A 23,787-nucleotide genomic window follows, 5' to 3' on the forward strand; every position below is an offset into this window, starting at 1 on the left:
GAATATAACAAATGCACTTTTTGGGTAAGGAACTAATCATTTTCGAGTTGTGTAGCTGACGCGAAAGGCATTCATTGTTATATCGTCATTAACACAAAAAACATATCAAATTGCCTTCTTCAACTTCCCCTAGCAAAGGCATTCATTCTCTCATGAAACTAATAAAGCAGATCTTCAGATTACAACTTGCAACACCAACATAAGGGAATTGAGAAACAACTAAAAGACCCAGAAAACCAACCAACGTGAAACAAAAATCATAGAAATCAAACAAACCCATCATTGGATATGGAACCATTGTTCAGAATAAAGAGCTTCTACCCTTTTTAAAAGGAAAACATTGCTACTAAGTACTAATCAATCATGAGTGAACATAAAAGCACCTCACTCATTGGTTTCCAAATCAAAAATCACTTTTTTCCATTACACAGTAACTTTCACATTCTATAAAAAAATCTGCTTTTCAATCATCAATCAAATCCTCCACCATGACAAACATCATCTACTACCACAACACTACATCATCCTCATCATCAATATAACACCCAAAAAAACAGATTCTTTCTTCTCTGTTGCAAGATATATCATAATGAATAGTTGAACTACAAACACATCAAAGATAAAAGTTAAAAAAGGAAATAAAAGAGAAATACCTGAAAGTGAAAGAAAAGGAAGAAGGGAATAAAAATGGAGAGCAAAAAGTATATATTTTTGGAACAACAATGGCAAACCCAAGAGATATATTTTGAAAAAAACAAAGACCCACTCTTCTTCCTTATCATTGGAACAACGTCACCAACCAATACCATCATATTATTATTATTATTAAATTAAACAAAGGAACTTATTTACTAGAAATGGTATTGGTGAAAAGGAATAAATAATTAGTAAACTTTAGCATCAATGATTATGGTGGTTTCTCACGTGTGATTAACGCCATATGAAAAAATGGATGTGTGAGATTGTTTGCTTTAGAAAGGGTTCAAAGTTCATACACTAACAACTAGTTGGTGAAACTGCTATAACCTTCTTAGTCTTAAAACCCCACTTAACGCTAAATAAATCATCATGCATGTAATGCAACAAACAAATACAGAGGAATATATCAATAAGGAATAAAGTATATATTATATATATTATATTATAAAGAAGAATATTAAATTTTCTTGGGGGTTGGATTCGGTGTATAAGGAGTGGGTGAAAGTGACAAATCAAAAACCGACGTGTGTTCTTCATGTCTAAAATTTGGCCAAATTATAAGAGTAAGATATTCTTTATTAATAGATAATCAAGTACCACAAATAATAAGATATTCATGGTTAATGAGGGATAGGGACTAAGGTGAAGTTACTTTGGGAGCACCCTAAGACTACAACCAACTATTTTTATATTCTTTCACATGTTTACAAAATATTTCAAAAAAGTTAAAAATAAATATTATAAAGTGGTCACACCAAATATTATCTATATCTTTATCAAATATAAAAGAATGAAAATATTAATGTCAAAATCACAAAATTTTAAATATATCTAATTGAATAGATTATATACTTTAGTTGTTGCCAATATTGTTAACATTTTTCGCTTGATATAAGTCATTGAACAATCATTTATCTATGCGCTTGTTATCGCAATAGGTAAAATCACCGGTAAATTCAAAAGAATACAAACTAATAAGTGAATAATGTGTCTTTCACTTTCAAGTAACTTATATTAAAAAAAATATTGTTTCTTTTTAAAGAAGCAAACTCAATATTGTTATGCATATCAATGATGTAAATCTCGAGTTGATTATCAAACGACACCAATTTAGTTGCACAAAAATTAAATGAGTAAAACTTTGCAAATTCAACTAGTTTTGTCATATCAAAACTAGAAACAAAGTAGTTGGACTCAAACAAGACATACAAAGAAACAATTGAATATTTATCTTGAAGACATGATCATAAAGTTCCTTAAGTTGCATATACACAACAATATAAAATAATTCAAAAGATAATGGTTATTTATTTTCCATGAATCATGTCATGTTGTTTGAAAAAATAAATTTTAGACTTATATGAGTTATATATTTTACAAAAATAAATAAATTTTGGACATACATCATCACTTATTATCAAGAAATATTTCTTCATTTTTGCCATTTACTTTAATTGTATGAGTGTACTTTCTATTTCTCTCAATTTCAAAAAAAAAAATGCTTTGAGTATCATAATTTGATGCACTCTCTTTAAAGTTATATTATTCTTGGATTTATTACACAAAATATATTTTTATCACCAAAGAATATTATTAATCGATAAAGAATTAGGAGAACAAGTGGTACTCTATCGACTCAATTTTTAGAATTAATAAAGAATGAGACAATTTGAAAGGGTGTCACACTCATTCTACATAAGAATAAGAGAAGTTAAGAAAATGAGCATTGAGCATGTTTCAAAAGTGTAAAAAGATAAGCTTCATTATCTCGTCATGGTTGAATCGCACATCTTCAATGATAATTTTGTTCCTAATATACGAAAGAGTCCAGATAATAACGAAACAAAGAAAAATTCATATTTGTTTTTCTTGTCCTCCATCCCTAAAATGTTGGCATGGATGAAGAAGTTAGTCTTAGCATCATTATGAAGGATAATGTAAGACCAAATCTAGAGTATAGATTTTGCCACACGATATAGGATGTTGAACAACATAAAAACAACAAGTGGTATGTAGATTCCTCAACCCCACATAGAGCACATCTTTGAAGGATATTTTGTCCTAAGATATCTCTCCGAGTTAGATTCACTTTTGTTGGTATGACTTCCAAAAAAAAATCACATTAAACATTTTATATTTGTCGAGCATTACTTGACCATAGTCTCTTGAAGAAACCATGATTACAGCTTATATCCTCTTTTTGCAAAACTCGATAAGCATTTCTGATCGAATACTATCCTCTCATAACTATTTTCTTGACCCAACACATGAATATGATTGATATTTATTTCTTTATCTTCCATTCATTTTAATAAGTTTGTAAAATCATTAAATCAAATATTTATTTTGGTTGCATGTATCACTTTTATAAGGTTTGGTAAACTAATTGTTAACAAATTTAAAAAACTTCCATGCAACCAATTTTCTCATTTGATTTTGTTATTTAGCATTTTGTGAAATGTGTTGAAAGGTTGGACCTCGAATTCTTCTGTAGGTGATGTGAGTTGCAATAATTTACTATAAGACTGCATGTATTATTATATTAAGGAGGTGATTAGAAGCATAATGATAATGTTTTAATGTCCTTATTAACATACATAACAGTTTACTGTTTAAAAGAAAATCAGAAAAATCTTGACAGTCACACAAAAAAATAAAATGGTGTATCATATGATAAATTTACTACATGATATGTCACATATGTAAGGTAAGAGAGAAAATTATGGAACTATGGTAATTGGTTTAGTGAATATCTTATTTTCATTGAAGTTTCATCATGAGGCAATGGCTCTGTTTAGCTAATTGAAAGTTGATTTTTTTTGTTGCTAAAAGTTGAAAAACTAGGAGAACAAAGCTTACCAAGTTAGTTGATTTCATTGGAAGAAATTAGCTTATATTTTCAAATGACTTAAAAGTTCTTAGTATAAGAGCCACTAGTTTAGAGTATGAATGTTTATACAAGTCATTGAAGGGTAAAGAAGAAAAAAATAAAAGTTTAAGAGGGATGAAATACATTTTTTTTCTTCATTCGTTTACCTGAAACTTAACTCTTAAATAGTCTCTTAACTTACATCACATTTGCTAAGAGTTACTTTTTGCTTGCCATATCATTAATCACTCAAATCTCATGGCTATCTCACCATTAAAGGTGAAACATATTTGATAATAAGTTAAGATGGACTCAAATTATAATTAAATAAAAATAAGAATAATAATAGATACTTAATTCTTTAATTGATATGATATATCTTTACGCGAGACATGATTTAAGACAGAGAGATTGAAACACCAAATCTTTTATGTTCTTTGTCTCACTACTCTATAAGAGAATGTAGATCACCTATCCCAGAATGAGTGTGTCCTCATGCCCCTAGCCAATAAGCTTTCTCCAAGTAACGTAAATATGTTATTTTATGTTTTTAGAATTTTTCTTTTTCATTAGATCAGGACAGAAAAAATGAGACAGTTGATCTCTATCCCTCTATAAGATCCTTCAATACCAACTTATTGGGCCTTAACCATGCCTAGTCGTTAGTGACAAAACTCATGTGAAGCCTTTTTAAGTGCCTAATGAGCCAGCAAAAGAAAACACATCTGAAGCAGGTTTGAAGTAAGAGTAAAGTAAACATTAGGGTTTAGTCTAAAATTACTCACTCACTTTAAAATAACTGTACTTTCAGCTAACTCATTCATATACATAAGGTAACCCATTTCATGAACATTTTCTCTATTGCACTTCATAGTATTAGAACAGGTGAGATTCTAAAAGAGTTAATCGATTAACATTATACTTAATCAATAATCGATTAACTCTTACAGAATCTCAGATATTCTAACACATAGTCCCATATAGCAACCCCTCGTGAGAAGGAAAAAACCCTTCTAATTCATCTAACCATTATGGTACAACATGGTTTACTGTTGAGTCCCTATAGTCAAGTATCACGTTTGCTCTTCTTTTTAACTATCTTGTTTTGTTTTTGATTTGCTTTGCTAAATTATATGATGGTAGTTGGTGATGTTTGTTGGTGTTGAAGGGTGAAATTGAAATATTTGTTGGCCTGTGGCTAAGATGCAACGAGGGTCAAATTGCATCTTTCTGTGAAAGAATTGTGTCCACTTATCTCCAAAGTGGTCCATCCACTCTTGTTGCGTTGTGTAATGGGGCAGGTACTGTTTCACCTTGATCTTTGCATCATTGCAGAATCTCAGAATCTGATTGTTCTGATTACTCAGGTACTCTAATGTTTCACTATCCAAAGCTGATCTCAGAAATGCCACCAGGTAAAACACTTCCTCCTCTGGCGTCACCACCGAATTCCGTTGGTCCCACCTTCACACAAATATATCATATTATATTACCGACATGTTTTGGATTTTGCTTTTCATGCCATGCAAAACGAAAATATATATATATAGTAGTTGGGTTTGGGATTTTTCTTACTATCTTGTTATGAATGTTTTGACTCGTCATGGTGGAAGTTGATTGTTCCTTATGTATATGCATGCTTTATTTGTATCTGTCAATAATTTGTTTATTAATGTGAGCCATGCTATGTTTTCACTACATGTTAAACACTACAACTATAATTTAAGGTGGTATATTGGTAAGGATACCAGGTTTAAGGAACGAAGTGAAAAAGATTGAAGATTCAATTTTTACCCACATCAAATACTAATATTTAAATATAAAAAAGAATCTAAAAGATCATCATCAAGGATTTACAAAGGAATAACCTAAACGTCGGATGAGATTCACATGTCTCCGTTTATATCTCACTTGGTGTCCCAAGCTAATGAGAAAGCTTTATTCATTTAATTTTTTTTATAAAAACATAAATTAATATTTTAATATCATTTCGTGAAATTTGATTGGTGCGGGACATAAGGACAAAAAAATGATGGGACAAATGATCATTCTTCATAAACCCTAGACCTTGATAGCTTGTGAACATAATAACAACCCATGATTCTAACCCAAGTGATAGCGAGTGCAAGGTTAAAGCTCCACCAAATATGTTAACCCTATCGGTGTCTATTGAACTAGGTTAGTAAAATAGGATTAAGAAAGGAAATCCTACAACCATTCAAGGAAATGGGTCCTCATTGATCATGGATATCCATTTTGTTTTCATTCGGTTTGCAAAGACAAAAGGAAAAAGAAAGTGTTGTACCTCCTAGCTGGCTTTGATAACAGATTTTCATCTGCTATGAAAATCACATTGTCGACTAATTTCTGTTTGGAATAACATTCTTTAGTTTAAGCTGAAGTGATTGATGATAGGGGAAAGTTCTATATATATACTAGTCTAAGACGTGAACTTTATCTTTTTTAATTTCATATAAATGTTGTGACTTGTGACCTATATAATTCAGGAATTATTTAGGACCTGAATTATGCAGAAACAAACAGATTTAGGTATTTATCATTAGTGTTAATATAAAATAATAATAATATATAAAAGTTCTATTCCATAATCTTTTGATTCTTGTCGACAACAATGCTATCTGTCAATTAGTTTGTTGAGAATCTTCACATTTCAATACATGTTCTATGTTTCTATAAGTATTGGCAATATTAAGTGGTTGCAGAATACACTTTTGTGCGCTTTTTTTCTCTTTCAATGGATCACAAAATATAATTATTTTCTACTTTCTTTCATAGCTTCCTTCATAAGTGGGAAAAAGGAAATGGGGATATGGTCCTTAAACACTAGAACACACGATTATAGGTTGTTATCAACATGTACATGTTGTTTATGAGAGGATGCATAATACCCATGTAGTATAATAGAATGGTTCTCTATGAATGCATGCAACAAGGACATGCATGAATATGATCGGATGGGATGAAACTATGCATCATGCATGCATGCATGCAGCATTAAACTTACTTGCTTTTATTCATAGGGTAGATTAGGATAGGCCCACTTGTCTTATTTCCCAAAATTCCCTTAAAGACACCCTTGTCGAAGTCACTTATCCTTGATTTTGGAACAAAAAGGTTGAGCCATGGATGAGGAACGTCCCATAAACCCTTGGACCTAAGCTTTAGTTCTGCCTTATGTACACGATCCAGAAAATCTACATAAGGCAGGTCCGTTGTGAACAACGATGTTGCTATAAAATCTAGCTTTTTCAACAGAACATTTATTTCCTGCAGCATAAAACATCCAAACCACAAAAACTTTAAAACAGTCTTCTTCATCGATCGGTGCCAATGCAAGTGCAATATGTTGCGCGGTGTGTGGAACAATCAAAACCAAAAACAAATTAAAGTATCATATGTTAATATGTACTCACAATCACATTATGCTATAAATCTGTTAGCTAACTAGGGTAGTATGGTCCATTTGGTTAGCCCAGAGTTACACTATCTTCAACTCACATGAGGCTTCTACATAGCATATTGTTGAATCAATACAGATGAAGATATGAATTTGGATCAATGGATCTTATGATATGTGTACTCAATAGTTTACCATGATTGGCACGCCCCATGGATTAGCCTAGACACTATTTAATTTGTATTACCCTTCACACATTTGTAATCTTTTTGTACATCTGGTACATCCATAATGAAGCTATTTTTGGTGATAAAAAAAAGAGCTAACTATGGTAGCTGCTCCTTTTCATCTAGATAAGGAATGGGGATCTCCTTTTTATTCGGAATGCATATATCATATTGTTAGGGATTTCAAGTGTGAAGAATTAGTCATACATTATGCAGAACTGAATGAGTTGAATATCAATACAAGTGGGTGGACTCATAGACCTGATGTCTTAAGGTTTTAGGTCAATATGTGGTATGTTTCTTTCACTTAACTCATGGAAGAATGATATAATACATGGATGGAGATATCCAACAAGTGGTATCAGAGCCTATTGTTCTATGGTTGAACCAATTATTGAAGCGACGATAAGTGGTCGATAAATCCATACGAAATTCTTGTGTCAAAAGTCTTCCTCACGAGAGGTCAAGGCAACATTTGTTCTCTTAATGACAAGTACTCAAGCTAACAACGGTGCAATTAGATAGATAGTTGAGCTCTAGTGTATCTTGTACTAAACGAAATTTACTCCACACTTGAGAGTGAAATGTTAAGAGTATTCCAAATGTGAAGAAAAAGTCTCATATTGCATAGAAATGAATGAGTTAAAGATCATATAAGTGGATGGACTCATAAACTAATGTTTAAGGTTTTGCGTCAAAATATGATGTCAAACTCACTTATATATATTTTTCACTTAACCCATAGATGAATATTATGAAGGATTTCATCTCCCACCACATAAAAATTATGTGAATGCATACCCTTGGTGTTAAAACAGCCTAGAGAATAATGTAGTAGGCTACTAAGTTTAAACAAAAATCTCCAATAAACAATTCAAATGTTTTCTTCAGTCTTATTATTGAATGGAGATGATAGATTACACAAGATCTTCCATGTTTTCTTGTGTATGTTTTATTGCTTTCTCTGGTACAAACTAATCTATGTTGGGTACAGAGAATAAACATATAAACAAACAAAACAAAATAAAGTAGTTAGTTGGTCATGGGAATCAAAACAAAAAGTGACAACATGCTATTGTTATTCTGTCTAGGTGCAATCACTTAGCATTTTGCCAATTACTTAAAAGGTAATGCTGACAGTAAATGGGACATCCAAACACATTTTTCGCTCTTAAGTGGCTCACATTGATTATTTATTTACACATTTTAATAATTTAATCAACTCAAGTCAAAGTCACTTCTAATGGTATAACTCTATATCCGTTCTTAAATGGACTCCACAAACCTACCCTATATTTATATTTCTCTCTCTTGTAACATTTTTTTTCTTCATTTTTAATGCTGATTCACAACTTTAGAACAGTACTTATTTAATTTATTATTGCGAAATAAGAACAAGAACAACTTCTCTCAATAACTAAAATATTATATAGTAACAATTCAAGAAAATAAGTCACAATAAGACAATAGAAACAAGTTATATATATCAGCTTTTTGTTGTGTGTTTACCTCATCAATAGAATCTGCATTTTCTTGATTGTAATTTTTGGTAATCTCCAAGCAATATAAAGCACCTCCATCGACATTTAAGGAAATGATTTTAACAGGGTTACTTGGTGAAAAGAAGGAAGATCTCCAATTATTGATGAGCCCTTCATCTACTATCACAAAACCTTCAACATAGTCAAATTTTTGGCTCGCTGGTTTTTCATGCAGAGAGATGAGAAATTCTTGGTCCTTAGTAAAGGTTGAAAAGTTGGAGTACAACACTCTTATCCAACGAACCTGTTGAACATTAATTTGATGATTATATCTGTAATGACAATGATGAAATTTTAATATTCATTATTAAATATACATAATATGCTACACATATAATGATATAAACGAGATTGTCATCCCTTGAAAACGACCCTTTTTAGGTTTTGTAATAATGATACAATTATACAAATCCCTTTTAATAGTATGCCATATCAAGTGATCATAATACTTAGCTGACATGAGATTGAGAGAGTAATGAACCTTAATTAATAGGGCAGGGTTTGTTTGAGTGAGAATAATTAAAAGACAGATATTGATTAGTATCGGGCTGGCCTAGTACGATACCAGATTCAGCAGAGTTTTACATCACTAAACTGACTTGTACTTAAAAGTACATTAAGGATCAAGAGATATAGATGACATACTCTATGAGGAGCTGGTTCGAGAGCCATTCGGACCCTTGTGATGACTCCAAACTGTCCTAGACCACCAAGTACACCATGGAACAACTCTGAATTCTGCTCTTCTGAACACGTCAATAACTCACCCTTACCTGTTACAGTAGTAGTACAAATTGCCATAACAATAATTTACAACACTACTACTAACTAATAAATTAGTTTTAATTTGTTCTAGTGGCATGACAAATGAGTTTCATATAATTATTTAATCAGTGAGAACTTTTCATCTTGTAGGGAACAATTAGTTAGTACTTAGTACATAACCATTATTTTTATAAAAGTAACTAAGTTGGCAACAATGACATTAAGTAATGCATATAAGTTAAAATGATGATTAATTTATGTACTTGTTTATTAGGAATCCATATGCATGTTAGCAATTATGGATAGAAGAAATCCAGCGAGGTTATGTGATTGCAAACATACTTGGAATTACAGTATTATATGTATATAGGTCTAAAATCAAATCAAAATAACTCCAATGCAATACAGGAAGGGATAATAATAAGTAGGGCTGGAAACGAGCCGGACTAAGTCGAACCAGAGTTCAACTCGGTTTAGCTCGATAAGGGATAACCACAAATCTAAAAAGAAAAAATGGTAAGTATGAAATTACCTGTAACTACATCAAGCTGATGAACATTGGTGATTTGAGGACCATGATTGAAGGTTTGACCACTAATACCAGCATTAGAAAGAGTACCACCCACAGATAAATACAAGTAATCAGTCCAAGACATAGGTGCTAACCCATATTCAAGTGTTGCATTCAACACTTGTATCCATAACTCACCACCCCACACATCTACATACATTTCTTCTTCACACACTCTAATATTATTATTATTATTATTATTATTATGACCTCCTTTTCCCATTTCAATCACAACCCCTTTCAACTTTCTCTCTTTTATCATTGCTTGTCCATTTATCGAGTGTCCATGTCCTCTTGCTGAAACCGCGAACCCTGACTCATACGCGGTTCGAACAAGGCGAGCCACATCTTCAGCTGAACCTGCTGGGTGTAGAACCGCTACAGCCTCTCCTTGGTTTAACATTCCGAAATCCTTCGAAGATGATTCTACTTCCATGCTTAGTTTATCTTTAAGCCCTAAACTGAGGATTTCCGATGGGAACAACGTTAACCCAACTGTTACTATAAAACAGTATATAACGAAGGTTAATAGAAGAAGCTTGTGATTGTTGTTCATGCTCATTGAATAACAAATATTTTCAATCTACAAGTGATGGTGGAGAATGTTGGGAAGGTGCAAAATCTTGGCGCAGTTAACGTAAGCAGGATTTGGGTTTAAAGATTTTTGTGTACTCAACATGCACAACAAAAGAGAAAGATTCTCTTGCTATGTTCTCAAATCCTCTCTACTCTAATTTCTTCGGAGTCATTACTTTGTGTCTAGGATTTCAGATACAGAAGGATCTGAATTTATAGGACACATACCACCATGGCAGAGAACGGTAGGCACGTGTATATTCACTTGCTTACTCAGTTAATGTGGAAACAGTATATCTTATTTGTATACTTTTATTATAGATAAACATCATCTATCCCAAACAATATTGACTTATGTTTCAAACCAATCATAGTGTTCCATTTTATTACTTTTTATTTTTAAATTTTTTATTTTATCTGCATTGTTAATATATGATTTTTTTTTATCAGCAATGATATATTAAAAGAAAAAACGTTAGGAGAACAAGTGGTGCTCCTATTCACAACAAAATTACACACGCCAATTCAAACAATTTGAAGGGCTCCACACCCAATCCATGAACGATAAAGGGGAAGGAGAGAAACGAGCAGATATAACGTTCCAAGAGTGAAGTTGAACATCAAAAATTACCTCGTGAAGAATAGAAGGTGAATGATCAAAAATAGCCTTATTTCTTGCCAACCAAATAGACCATAAAGTGACAAACCAGATAGTCATCCACTGATTATGATAAGGTTTTCCTAACCGCAGATAATACCAATGAGATAGGAAGTTGATCCTAATTCCATTTGGGAAGACAGAAGAGAGTCCGAACCAAGAGAATATAGATTGCCACACAACATAAGCAAAGGAGCAGGAGAAAAACAAATGATCAACTGATTCTTCCACCATTCCACAAAAGACGCAACCCGAATGAACATCCTCTCTCATTACACCCCTCTTAACCAGATTTAGCCGAGTAGGAATACCATCAACGAATATCCTCCAAACAAAACATCTCAATTTGAAAGGAACATCAGAGTCCCAAACTTTTCTATAAAACCAAGTATCAACGCTATTATCTTCTTTCAGCAGGACATTGTAAGCACTTCTAACCGAGTATGTACCACCTTTATCGTACACCCAAAGCCATCCATCAACACTATCCTACAAGATCCTAACATCATTTAGGGAATTAAGAAGGACATCAGCTTCTTCTGTTTCCCAAGAGAATAGAAATCTACGCCATTCCAGCTTACAACACCAAACATTATTCCTCCATTCTCCCAAAGAGCTAATATAAGCATTTTTGTCCATAGCAACCTGAAATAATCTAGGGAAGGAAATGTTAAAACTCACACCCCCATGCCACTTATCTTTCCAGAACGAGATAGATGAACCAGACCCAACTCTTCTACTGACCCCCTCATAGAACCAACCTTTTTGAATCTCATTCTCTCTACTCTGAAGACTCCCCAAGTCTCTCCACCAAACCGACCCCTTCCTAAAACACTCGTCCCCGAGAAGCTCCCCAGAAACACTCGCCCCCACACCATATTTAGATCTCACCACTCTCACCCAAAGAGACTCGATTTCATGTAAAACTATCCACCTCCATTTTCCTAACAAAGCTAAGTTAAACAGATACAAATTCTTTACCCCAAGGCCCCCTGCCTCCTTAGTTCTACACACCTTATTCCAACTTGCCCAATGAATTCCTTTACTCCCCTCACTCCTACCCCAAAGGAATCTTCTCTGCATTTTATCAAGCTCATGGATAACAGAGATAGGAGCTTTGTAAAAAGAGAAGAAATAGATAGGGAGAGAAGAGAGAACCAACTTCAAGAGAGTAACATGTAAATGAATTTAAATTGTGATTTGATGGAAGCTTGAGACAGGGAATATGACACCATTGGGGATACGTGACGATATTGAATCAACAAATGAGTGAAAAATTGTATCACATGTTGAAGAACATACATAAGTTCATAGTAATCATTTAAATTGTGATTTGATGTGACTCCGAATCACAATGATATGGCCGCATTGGATCATAACACAACTGTATCGGACCATATTTGGACTATATTAGGTCTATCGAATTAAAAAATATTATTTTAATTACAAAATAATTCATACTGCAACGATCACAATGACTGCAGTGACCACAATGGCAATAACTACAACTGTTACCACAATTTAAAACACTGATTCATAGCATTATTATGAGATAGAATGATAATTCACTTACTTTAATTAGTTAGTAGATCTGAACCATCATATTTTCGTAGAATAAATGACTAAAATATGAAATAGATTTTTTTAACTTATTCCTCGCATAAATGAATTTCTTCCCTTTATGTTAGAGAGGGGATCCACTTACTCCAATAGTAAGTTAAAAAAAATCTACTTCACATCTTAGCTATCATTTCTATGAAAATATGGTTTACGTTATTTGAATGAGTTAGTATTTCTGAACTATTAGATTTTTATAGAATAAATTACTAAAACGTAGAGTAAGTGAATCATTATCTAAATATTATTATATAATATAATTAAATAAGTCGCATAGTTAAGCTTAATAAATCTATTAAATTACCTTTTAAAAATTTGAGCTTAACATATTTACCAAAACAACTTGGTCTAATATAGGTTATTATAGAATAGATAATTGGCACCTTCTTAATCTCTCATGCGCTTTCTAATTCTATTTTAATAAAGTTCCCTTTTTGTTGATTTTATAAATGTATTTTGATGGCCGACCACAATAGTTTAGTACATAGAATGGCATAAAGTTTGCTACATTTTGATTAATCCCATAACTTTCTCTAACATTATGATTTAGACGTATTAACCAACAAGTCCAACATCTAAATTTCCCTTTGTGTATATGAATGATTCAATCTGTATTGTGTTAAAGTTCATAAATAAAATTTTGTTAATAACTACAAAACTAACCTATATATATTTTTGATCTTTACACCATGACCAATATCAATTCTCACTCATATGACTATAGTGGACAAAAAAAATAGAATCATGAAACCTATAAGTAACTCCCAAAAGATTGCACAAGAACAAGAGAGAGGTTGTGAATTATCTATTGTAGTAGATTTGTCCTTATGAGAAGAGAAGAGCTAAGAGGGTCCATTTATGGATACGAATGATCTTTGTGGGGATAGCTTCCAAGGATAGTTCACATGGGTGCTGAGAAAATGGAACTAGGACATTTCCTTTTCAAGTTCTCATACAAATGCATAGGTAAAACCAAACCAATGCAATGCTCATTCTCTATCTCTTTCTCATCTTCTACTTGTGCTCTTTCTTTCATTTTCCACTCTTAATTATTGTTAGTTCAATTTAATTTGACACAACATTCAAACAACATAAGCAAATGTATATGTCTACTATGCTAGTTGTATATATATATATATCTATCATGTTGGGTTTATTTAAGTGTTAAGTCATACGTTGGATATGCAGGGGGTGAAAAAGATTAGAAGTAGAAAAGACTCATGAAACTAATAATGTCTTAAGGTTTTGGTTCAAGACGTGGTGTCTCACTTGACTCTCCAATCTTCTCATAACTCGGTAACAATGGAACTCCCCGGTGGTTGAAGGCTGCTCTCGATCGCAATCTAGTCCAACAGATCATAAGGTCATAATCATGTCAAATTATGTTTCAATTTCAGATGAGGCTTAGTTATCCCAACCTCTCTCAAGGGTCCCAAAGAATAAGAAAATAACAAAATCTAAGGCTCAGATTGTAAGTAGTTGTAGAGATTACTTAATACTTCACATGGACTTAGATAATCACAAATAGCAAGTGGATGTTGGAAGATTAAATATGTATGCAAAAAGCCTAGTTGTTATAAACAAGAAGTTGTTTGTAATGGAATAAAGTTTATTTCATCCTGGTATACATAATATTTGTTGAAAGAGAGACTCATACACTAAAATTGAGGAAATATTATTGATTAGACTTAGAAAAGCCTAACAATTCTTTATCAGCTAACAAAATATATTATTATAAAAAAGATAACGGTATGGAGAAAGCCAAGGGTTTAGTTCTTTTTTTTTTATTGATTTATGCACCCTTTTCTCTTGTTCTATTATTTTTTATTGTATAAATAAGGGTATTCTCTTACAGTCTTACTCTATGTTCAAGGAAATAATTCATTTCAACGCACATAAATGTTTCTCGTAATAAATGTCGTTCTTAGAAATTGAATATTTTATTTTATGCCTAGTAAATATATTGGGATTTGGTGGAGCCTTATACTATTAGAAAAATGGTTTGTATTGTTATTATATAAACATGTTATCTTTGTAATGGACGTGACTACCCTTGTACTCATTTTTATTATTAAAAAACAAAGGGTTTAACACTAATTCAACTTAGATGATTATGAGTTGCTAATCATGCACCAAACCCTCGTCCATTTTTTGTTGTATTCCAATTTAGTGCACACCATGCTAGAAAGTTGAATGATGATGTAATAAAAAATATAAACAGAAAATGAGGAAAAGTAAAGAAGGTGGGAGATAAAATGTTAGTAAGGGTTAAAACTTTATTCTCAGAGAGAAGGTGATAGAAATGTTAGGTAGCACTTTGAGAAATAAAAAGAGTAAAACTTTATTATGAGAGAAAAGTGATCAAAATATTAGATAACACTTTGAGAAATAAAATAAAAACAGTTTTTTCTAAAGGAAAATTAAAAGGTCAAGATCTTATTATAGCAATATAGGAAAAAGGAGAAATATATGCTTAGAAGTTTTTCCTATATACTACTATATATATATATATATGATTTAGTTGTTGGAAAAGTTGTTTCCTTGATCTAGTTGATCTAGTTGATTTAGTTTCTAACCTTTTCACTCAAGTCACATATGTATTATATATTAACTTATAAATTAGTGAAAACTACATGGGTGCCTCATCTCACTATTAAAAGAAGGATACGCCATAGAATGTAACATGATTCCTCTCCGGTACTGGACTCTTAAGTACCGAGAATGTGAGAGGGGCAATTTTTTAAAATTATTAATTTATAAAAAATATGAATCATTAGATTTTTGTTATTGTCATGTGTCATAATCATACATATGCACTGTTCATGAGCCAGACTCCATAGAATGGCATCCTGGCACAACATCATGGATTCGTGGGTGATAATGGTTCAATGCAGTCACTGTTTTTTTTATCACTGGGCATTGCAATTAATCATTCACTCTCACGTAAATGGTGAAGCAATTACCAACGGATCAATGCATGAGATAGAAGACTATATCTCCCTCAAGGACCAATATAATAAATATATCAGCAAGTACAAGTTTTCTGCATTTTCAATCCAATATTAACAACTCATTTACATTAGTTTACTAGAAAATGTATGTATTGTCTTTTATACGTTATATTTTTATCATTTATGTTTAATTATCATTTACCGTTAAATAAAGTAATACAAATAACAAATGAATAGTAACTGTGTATAAATCCTGATAAATTGAACTGGGTCATAGCATTAAATAAGGTCACATCAATTTTAATGGGTTGCTGTTGTTAACTGGTCCAATCCAAATTTATGAAAATGGACTTCAAGATCTGAATGGAGACAAAAGCTTGGTGCAGATGACACATTTATTAATGCTACACATGGTCTTCTTGTTGAGACATTCTCTTGAAGGAGTGTCCCTAAGTTTGATGCACATCAAGCCTCAATAATGTATTGTTTAAATAATTTAATTATATTACCAATATAATTATCATATTGTATCGATATATGAAATGATTCATTGGTTTTATGATTGAACCGGGTAGTTCAGATTTTATAGTTACGATCAATAATGTGAATAAAGAGAACTGGGTAGTTCTTTCTAGGAAAATTTGTAATCAAAGATAAATCTGAAGTGTTAATAAACACTGACATGTTAATATATGGACATGTCTAGTTTAAAATAAAAACAATTCTAAATGTTGTTCTTAATAATATTTATTATTAAAACAATATATTTGACAATGAATGAAACATAGTAATGTGAAAATGAGATTAGTTACTGTTCAACACTTTAACGGAAATGTGAGTGGGACTCGCAAAGAATGCTGATATATTAGTTTTGAGTTTTGACTTTTGACCTGTCACTTAGCATAGGAATCCAAATTTCCAACGGTCCTAGGAAGAAATAATATAAAGAAAAAATGTTAAAATTATGAGTTACAAAGTTTTAAAATGTAATTTTGTGTTGGTGAATCGAGAAATAGTATATTTAATTCTTAATATCTATAACTAATAATAAATAAATATAGCTTTTCAAGAAACTGACACAACTAAATAAGAGAGTTCATAGCATAGTTATATGTTACTTCTGCTACGTGTTACTTTTCATAATGAATCTGATATGAACCAAAACTATGGCTTATACTATTAGTAAATGTGGAAGAAGAAAAAACAGTGAGTGGAAGTAGCTGCATAATGTTAACAATTGAAGAGTGTTTCAAGTTCAGCAATTATAACATATAACAACATAACCCACTTCTCAAAACTTGTTCTTTTTTCTTAACATTTACATAATTTCAGACATGGAAGCCAATTCAGTTTCGAAGCTGCTAAGGTTGTTGTTTTTCACACTCTTTGTTATGGGTTCTGAGCTGATCCATTGCAATGTTACATATGATAGAAAGTCCCTTCTAATCAATGGCCAAAGGAGAATCCTCATATCTGGCTCCATTCATTATCCTAGAAGCACCCCTGAAGTATATGACTCTGATTTTAATCACTTTTTATGTTTCAACTTTTTTGCTTTGTGTTGTTTGTTACAAATGTGTGATTATAATTGATTATGTATGTGTAGATGTGGGAGGATCTAATTCAGAAAGCCAAACATGGAGGCCTTGATGTTATTGACACTTATGTCTTCTGGAATGTTCATGAACCTTCTCCTGGCAATGTACTGGTTTATTTTTCATATTTCTTTTACCTCATTAATTAGTACCCTTTTGAGCTTTTGTAAAAAGTGATTATTTTGATTTAAAAAATCACTTCTCAGTTGTCACACTAATCATTTGTTTGGTTGGGCTTTTACAAGGAAGTAGAAGTTGCAAAATCAGCTAAAATTGAGCTTCTTTTAGAACTTAGAAGCTACATTTTCAGCTTCTCATATAATCACTTTTGTAGAACCAATTTTTCAACTTTTTAAGCCTAAACAAACACCCCGGAACCTTACCTTTTTAGAGAAAAAAATGTTATTTTGGGATTCTTTGTTATTTTTGTGGTGTTGGGTTGCACCATTGTAGTACAATTTTGAAGGAATCTGGTAGTTGAATGAGACAGTGCAAATAAGTATTTTTCTTTAGGGTTCGTTGTTATGTTTCTGATGTTGGGTTGCAGTACAATTTTGAAGGAAGATATAATCTGGTACGGTTCATTAAGACAGTGCAAAAAGTGGGACTTTATGTTAATCTTCGCATTGGACCTTATATATGCGGTGAATGGAACTTTGGGTACAAGCACCTTTCATATTTCTATCTGTAATTTTTGTTTAGTTTCTTAGTTCTAATGCTTATTGTGATTCACAATCACATTCTATAATGGTGTAGAGGATTTCCTGTTTGGTTGAAATATGTTCCTGACATCAGCTTCAGAACGGATAACGGGCCATTCAAGGTTGAACTTCAATTTCACTGACATGGTTTCTTCTGTTGAGTCAAATCTTGAGTAATGTAACTAGCAAAATAACTAAAATGATATTGCTGTTTTAATTCTCAGGCGGCGATGCAAGGTTTTACCCAGAAAATTGTTCAAATGATGAAGAGTGAAAAGTTGTTTCAATCTCAGGGTGGACCAATCATTCTTTCTCAGGTATGCAGTTTCCCTATGGCATAACTGAAGCAGTACTAAAAAACCTAGAGTGGATTTTGCTTTTGCACTCCCACATTCATGAATCATACCAATAAATCACTTATTCGAAGATAAAATATCAACCTTTACCCCTGCACTTTGTTGTGATTTTCTAGATTGAGAATGAGTTCGGACCGGAGAGTAAGGCAGGCGGAACTGCTGGTCAGGCATATCTAACATGGGCTGCAAGTATGGCTGTTGGGTTGGGTACAGGAGTCCCTTGGGTGATGTGCAAGGAAAATGATGCACCAGATCCTGTGGTTAAACCCTCTCATCTTTGGGCTGAATATGATTATACGCTATTTCATTATAAGTTCATGATCATCATATTTTGACTAAGGGTTGAATATGGTCTATTCAATTCTTCACTACAGATAAATACATGCAATGGTTTTTATTGTGATAATTTCTCTCCAAATAAACCATACAAGCCTAGCATGTGGACTGAGTCTTGGAGTGGCTGGTAAACTACTACATATTTTATATTCTGAAGTTGATTCTGTCACTTTAGATAAGTTTGTCTTGAATTCTTTTACCCTTGCATGAAGATTCTTTTTCTTTCTCTTCTCTGTGGTATAAGGTTTACAGAATTTGGTGGCCCGGTTCACCAGCGACCAGTTCAGGATCTAGCATTTGCAGTTGCTCGTTTCATACAAAAGGGTGGCTCATTTGTGAATTATTACATGGTTGGTCACCTTATTTCCTAACTTAATAAAAATAAGCTCAACTAGTGGCTCGGTTGTTCTTTTCGTTGTTATAATGAAACGTTTGTTGCCTTACTTTGAAATCTAAATTTCAACTATATGATTAATGGCGAATGAATGAATGATAGTACCATGGAGGAACTAACTTTGGACGATCAGCCGGAGGCCCATTCATTACTACAAGCTATGACTATGATGCGCCAATTGATGAATATGGTGAGCAAACATGCTTATAATGAGATGAATATTTAATTATACTGTTTGCTCCATGATTCACTAGGCATATGATTGTATCATTATTGAAATAATTTACTGAACTTTGAGTTCCGGCTTTTTTAAATGACAACCAAAACTGTGAGGTAATGGAGTTACTGTTTTTTTTAAAATGACAAACATGCCTATTAAACAATGCAGTACAATTCTTCAATTACGTAAAGATGCATCCGAACTTCAAGTCAAGTTGATTATTGTACTATTGTATCGTCCCTGTAGGCGTGTATATATTGAATGCACGAATTAGCATTCGAATTTGTTTTGACCTTTTGTGGCCTTAAGGATAGTTTAATCTTACACACTGTTCCACCCTCGCCTATATGTGCATGATGCAATTGATCCGTTCACTGTGTTTAGGTTTGATCAGGCAACCAAAATATAGTCATTTGAAGGATCTTCATATAGCTATCAAGCACAGTGAGCATGCTTTGGTTTCTGCAGATCCTACTGTCACATCATTAGGAACCTATCAGGAGGTGAGTTATCTCCATTATTAGAAAAGATAAAACTTAAGTGCTGACGTTCTCTCGAATGAGAACAAGACATTTGTCATAGCTTACCAATAGATATATACCATGTAAAAACTGTTCGTTATCTGAGAACAACACCTCAAGCACCTACAGAAAAACACCAAAGTTTTCTCGGTTAAGAAATTACTCTCATTTGATTTACGTGCTAGTTTATGATAAACTAGTCTTGGAAGTGAGAATTATGATCCATGTCTTGGTAATTTCCAGGCTCATGTATACTCTTCAAGGAGTGGAGCATGTGCAGCATTTCTAGCAAACTATCATGCACAATCTGCTGCTACAGTTAATTTCAATAACAGGCAATATGATTTACCGCCTTGGTCGATAAGCATTCTCCCTGATTGCAGAACAGTTGTATTTAATACTGCAAAAGTAAGAATGTTTAATAGAATCTTTTATGCTATGTTGATTAAGTGAAATTGAAGCCTTGCCATTTGCATCAAATAATCGATTGGATCGTCATATCTTCGTGAAGGTGAGAGTTCAAGCTTCACAGATAAAAATGCTGCCTACCAATTCCAAGTTATTCTCATGGACAACCTATGATGAAGATTTATCTTATTTGGCCGAAAGTTCAAGGATTACAGCTACTGGACTCTTGGAACAGATGAACATTACCAGAGACACTAGTGACTATTTATGGTACATAACCAGGTAAGTTACTTGATACAAGTTATTTTGTAGTATTTTTAAACAGACATCAAGTGGATTAAAATTCTTTAGTGTTGGTTGCATAATAACAAAACAATAAACTCCTCGGCGTGTATTGTAACATTATGAGTATTCAAGGGGACGAAATTTGATTGGAAAGATTGAGTTCTTTGTCATGTAGATTCTTTTCGTCCTTCACAGTTCTCGCATTTGAAATCTTACTATTTTCTGGTTTGCATACTGTAGTGTTGACATAAGTTCATCAGAATCATTTCTTAGAGGAGGACACAGACCCAGCATTACTGTTTTTTCTGCAGGACATGCCGTCCACGTGTTTGTTAATGGAGAATTTTCAGGTATGCCTTTAATCTTCGTAGTTCTTTTGTTTGCATAATGTTGATTGAATTTCATTTCGACAAAGATGAACAATTTCTTTTACAGGGTCTGCTTTTGGGTCAAAGAAACAGAAAAATTGCACATTTAATGGACCCGTCAACCTACGAGCTGGAACAAATAGAATTGCACTTCTTAGCATGACTATTGGATTACCAGTAAGTACCTTGCTTGTAAAATCAACTTTAACTTGGCCTTCCTTTTCGCACTACTTGCAGTGTTCAATTTGCTTAATATGTTGGCACTTATCACTGATTATTTTTCTGATTTTCCTCTTTTTCATTTGAAGAATGCTGGCAGGCATTACGAAACATTGAAGACAGGTATCACGGGTCCGGTTTTGCTCCATGGTCTAGATCATGGACAGAAAGATTTGACGTGGAATAAATGGTCATACCAGGTCTGATGTGAACAGAAAATGCACACAAATGTAACTTATGTATTCATTAGCTTTAACTAATGTGGGGTGCAAATGTTTTCTAATCTCGGCATGTTCTCCAATAGGTTGGCCTAAAAGGAGAGAATATGAACTTCGCATATCCCAATGTGGTCTCATCTGTTGGTTGGTTCCTAGACTCGCTACCTATCAGACGCCGCTCGCAATTGAAATGGCACAAGGTAAGAACAGTTTCTGATTTTACTTTATAACAAGATCGTCTAGCTGCTTTGTTCAGCTAGAAGCTCACCATCAATCTTTAAACCTTCAGACATATTTCGACGCGCCCGGGGGAACGGAGCCATTGGCTTTAGACCTAGGAAGCATGGGAAAAGGTCAAGTATGGATCAATGGGCAAAGCATAGGAAGATATTGGATGGCTTATGCAAAGGGTGACTGTAATTCTTGCATGTACTCGGGGCCATTCCGGCCTACGAAATGCCACCTTGGTTGCGGACAACCCACCCAACGATGGTACTACTTTAATGTTAAAAATTTAACTGCAACATTACTTCTTTAAGAAAATTTTACCCTCTGAGTCATTGAACTTGTGCAGAGTGATAAAAGAGTGTCTTATGTTATGACTCTTTGTATATTTATCTTTTGGTAGTGTGAATAACATTACTCTATCTTTTATAAAGAGTAATTATTGTGACAACTTTTTTAGTACAATGTATGAGATTCATATTCACTATATATAACTTGAAATAGACATGTCTAATGATTTTTGTGTTTGAAAATTCACAGGTATCACGTTCCAAGGTCATGGCTAAAACCAACAAGGAACTTGATAGTAGTTTTTGAAGAACTAGGTGGAGATCCTTGGAAAATATCTCTAGTAAAGAGAGTGGTACATACTCCAAAAAGCTAGTAAACCCAATTCAGTATCATACAACTGAAGAATCTGAAGAGTAGTAACAATTTTCTTCTATCCGAAGAAATTATTCATCGAAATAATGAGTCACCCTTGATATCGACACATCTGGGATCGTTAAATGTTAGGGTTGCACACATACATGTGGATTAGGCTCTGGGGTATGGTAGCATTGAAGTAGTTAGTTATGATATCATTTATTTGCAATAAATCATCTTTGGTTGGTACATGCTTTGGTTCAACCGTTCATAGTTAGTTGATGCATTGTCCATAATTTTATGGTCCCTACCTTTCATCTGGACCACACCGTGGTTGATTCAAAAATGTGTCTTGACTTGTTATTTATGCCTTTTTTCATTTGTTTTATAACTTGTGTACATGTTTACTTGCTACTTGCCATTCAATCATGGAAATGTCATAAATCAACTGGTTTAATTTAATAGGAAAAAGAAACATGTATGTGATATGAGTGTATGAGTTTTATATACTGTCGTTACATCATCCACCATTCATATCTAATTATTATTGACTTTAAAAGAAAACTAATCCAAAATGAAGAGTGAATGGTATGATAACTGTGTATAAATTTTTACATATATAGATATTATATTCTTAATTTAATTACTAGGAAGTGGTCATTTTGGTACTATCAAATGTATCTTTGAACCATTTTGGGTAAGAAACTAATCTCTTTTGAGGTTCGTGACACCCCTCCTGACAAATGTCGCTCCCAAGAATCGAACATTTGACTTCTTGATCATCCTGGGATCTTAGCAGGTCTTACATAACCAGACCAATACATTGTTGGTGGAAGTGATCATTTAAATTCTTCTGTAATTTGTAAACTTCATCCTTAAAAGGAATTTGATAAAATAAATGTTATTTGGATTGTAAGCTATTACTGAAATTGATTTAGATATAAATCAGATATTTTATTAGATATATATTCTAGCATGTTGGGCCATTTTCAATTCTGAATCGGGCCACAGAATAATAAACAGAACAAATGGAAACCCAATTGCAAATCATGATCCAGAAATCCGACGTGGAATACCCAGAACCACAACCACATTCATTCAAATATGAAATATCTCCTCCCCCTAATCCTCATTATCTCATCCACATAATAATACACACACTCCCGCTTCATCTATAAATCACCACGTTTTCTCTTTCTTCTTCGACTCTACCATAGTCATTATGACACACTACACTTTAATAAATAGATATTTCCTATCTAAAACAATATACCATTCTATATTTATTATTTTTTATTGGTGAAAAAACAACTAATTATTAAAATTTTAATTTAAATACATTTTACAAATTAATTATAATCACTAACACATAAAATGGCAGCAGATGTGCTCGCCACTCCAATA

The 23,787-nt window shown here is 32.9% G+C and overlaps 2 protein-coding genes across 6 annotated transcripts; one reads left to right on the forward strand and one right to left on the reverse strand.

The window, feature by feature from the left end:
* Nucleotides 4,657-10,949, reverse strand: LOC109343948 (cytokinin dehydrogenase 5). The gene is made up of 5 exons (XM_019582481.1): nt 10,052-10,949; nt 9,400-9,527; nt 8,723-8,998; nt 6,594-6,856; nt 4,657-5,032 (listed from the first exon to the last, which is right to left on the reverse strand). Exons 1-5 carry the CDS (start codon nt 10,650-10,652, stop codon nt 4,693-4,695), a joined length of 1,608 nt encoding a protein of 535 aa, XP_019438026.1. The 5' UTR covers nt 10,653-10,949; the 3' UTR covers nt 4,657-4,692.
* LOC109343951 (beta-galactosidase 3-like) lies at nt 17,037-22,762 on the forward strand. Of its 5 annotated transcripts, none has more exons than XR_002107277.1 (19): nt 17,037-17,400; nt 17,499-17,594; nt 18,035-18,147; nt 18,244-18,310; nt 18,413-18,505; nt 18,661-18,804; nt 18,919-19,007; nt 19,125-19,230; nt 19,377-19,464; nt 19,879-19,997; nt 20,259-20,423; nt 20,527-20,705; nt 20,949-21,058; nt 21,144-21,253; nt 21,385-21,495; nt 21,600-21,713; nt 21,803-22,005; nt 22,279-22,460; nt 22,568-22,762. XR_002107277.1 is itself a non-coding variant. In XM_019582484.1 (19 exons), exons 1-18 carry the CDS (start codon nt 17,227-17,229, stop codon nt 22,400-22,402), a joined length of 2,205 nt encoding a protein of 734 aa, XP_019438029.1. In that variant the 5' UTR covers nt 17,037-17,226; the 3' UTR covers nt 22,403-22,449; nt 22,587-22,762. The 5 variants fall into 5 exon arrangements, 2 of the variants coding, with proteins under 2 accessions (XP_019438029.1, XP_019438028.1); XR_002107276.1 differs by having other exon boundaries at nt 22,279-22,452; nt 22,532-22,762; XR_002107278.1 differs by having other exon boundaries at nt 22,279-22,452; nt 22,535-22,762.

Source organism: Lupinus angustifolius, chromosome LG03 (genome assembly GCF_001865875.1).
Source record: "Lupinus angustifolius cultivar Tanjil chromosome LG03, LupAngTanjil_v1.0, whole genome shotgun sequence".
Lineage (NCBI taxonomy): Eukaryota > Viridiplantae > Streptophyta > Magnoliopsida > Fabales > Fabaceae > Lupinus > Lupinus angustifolius.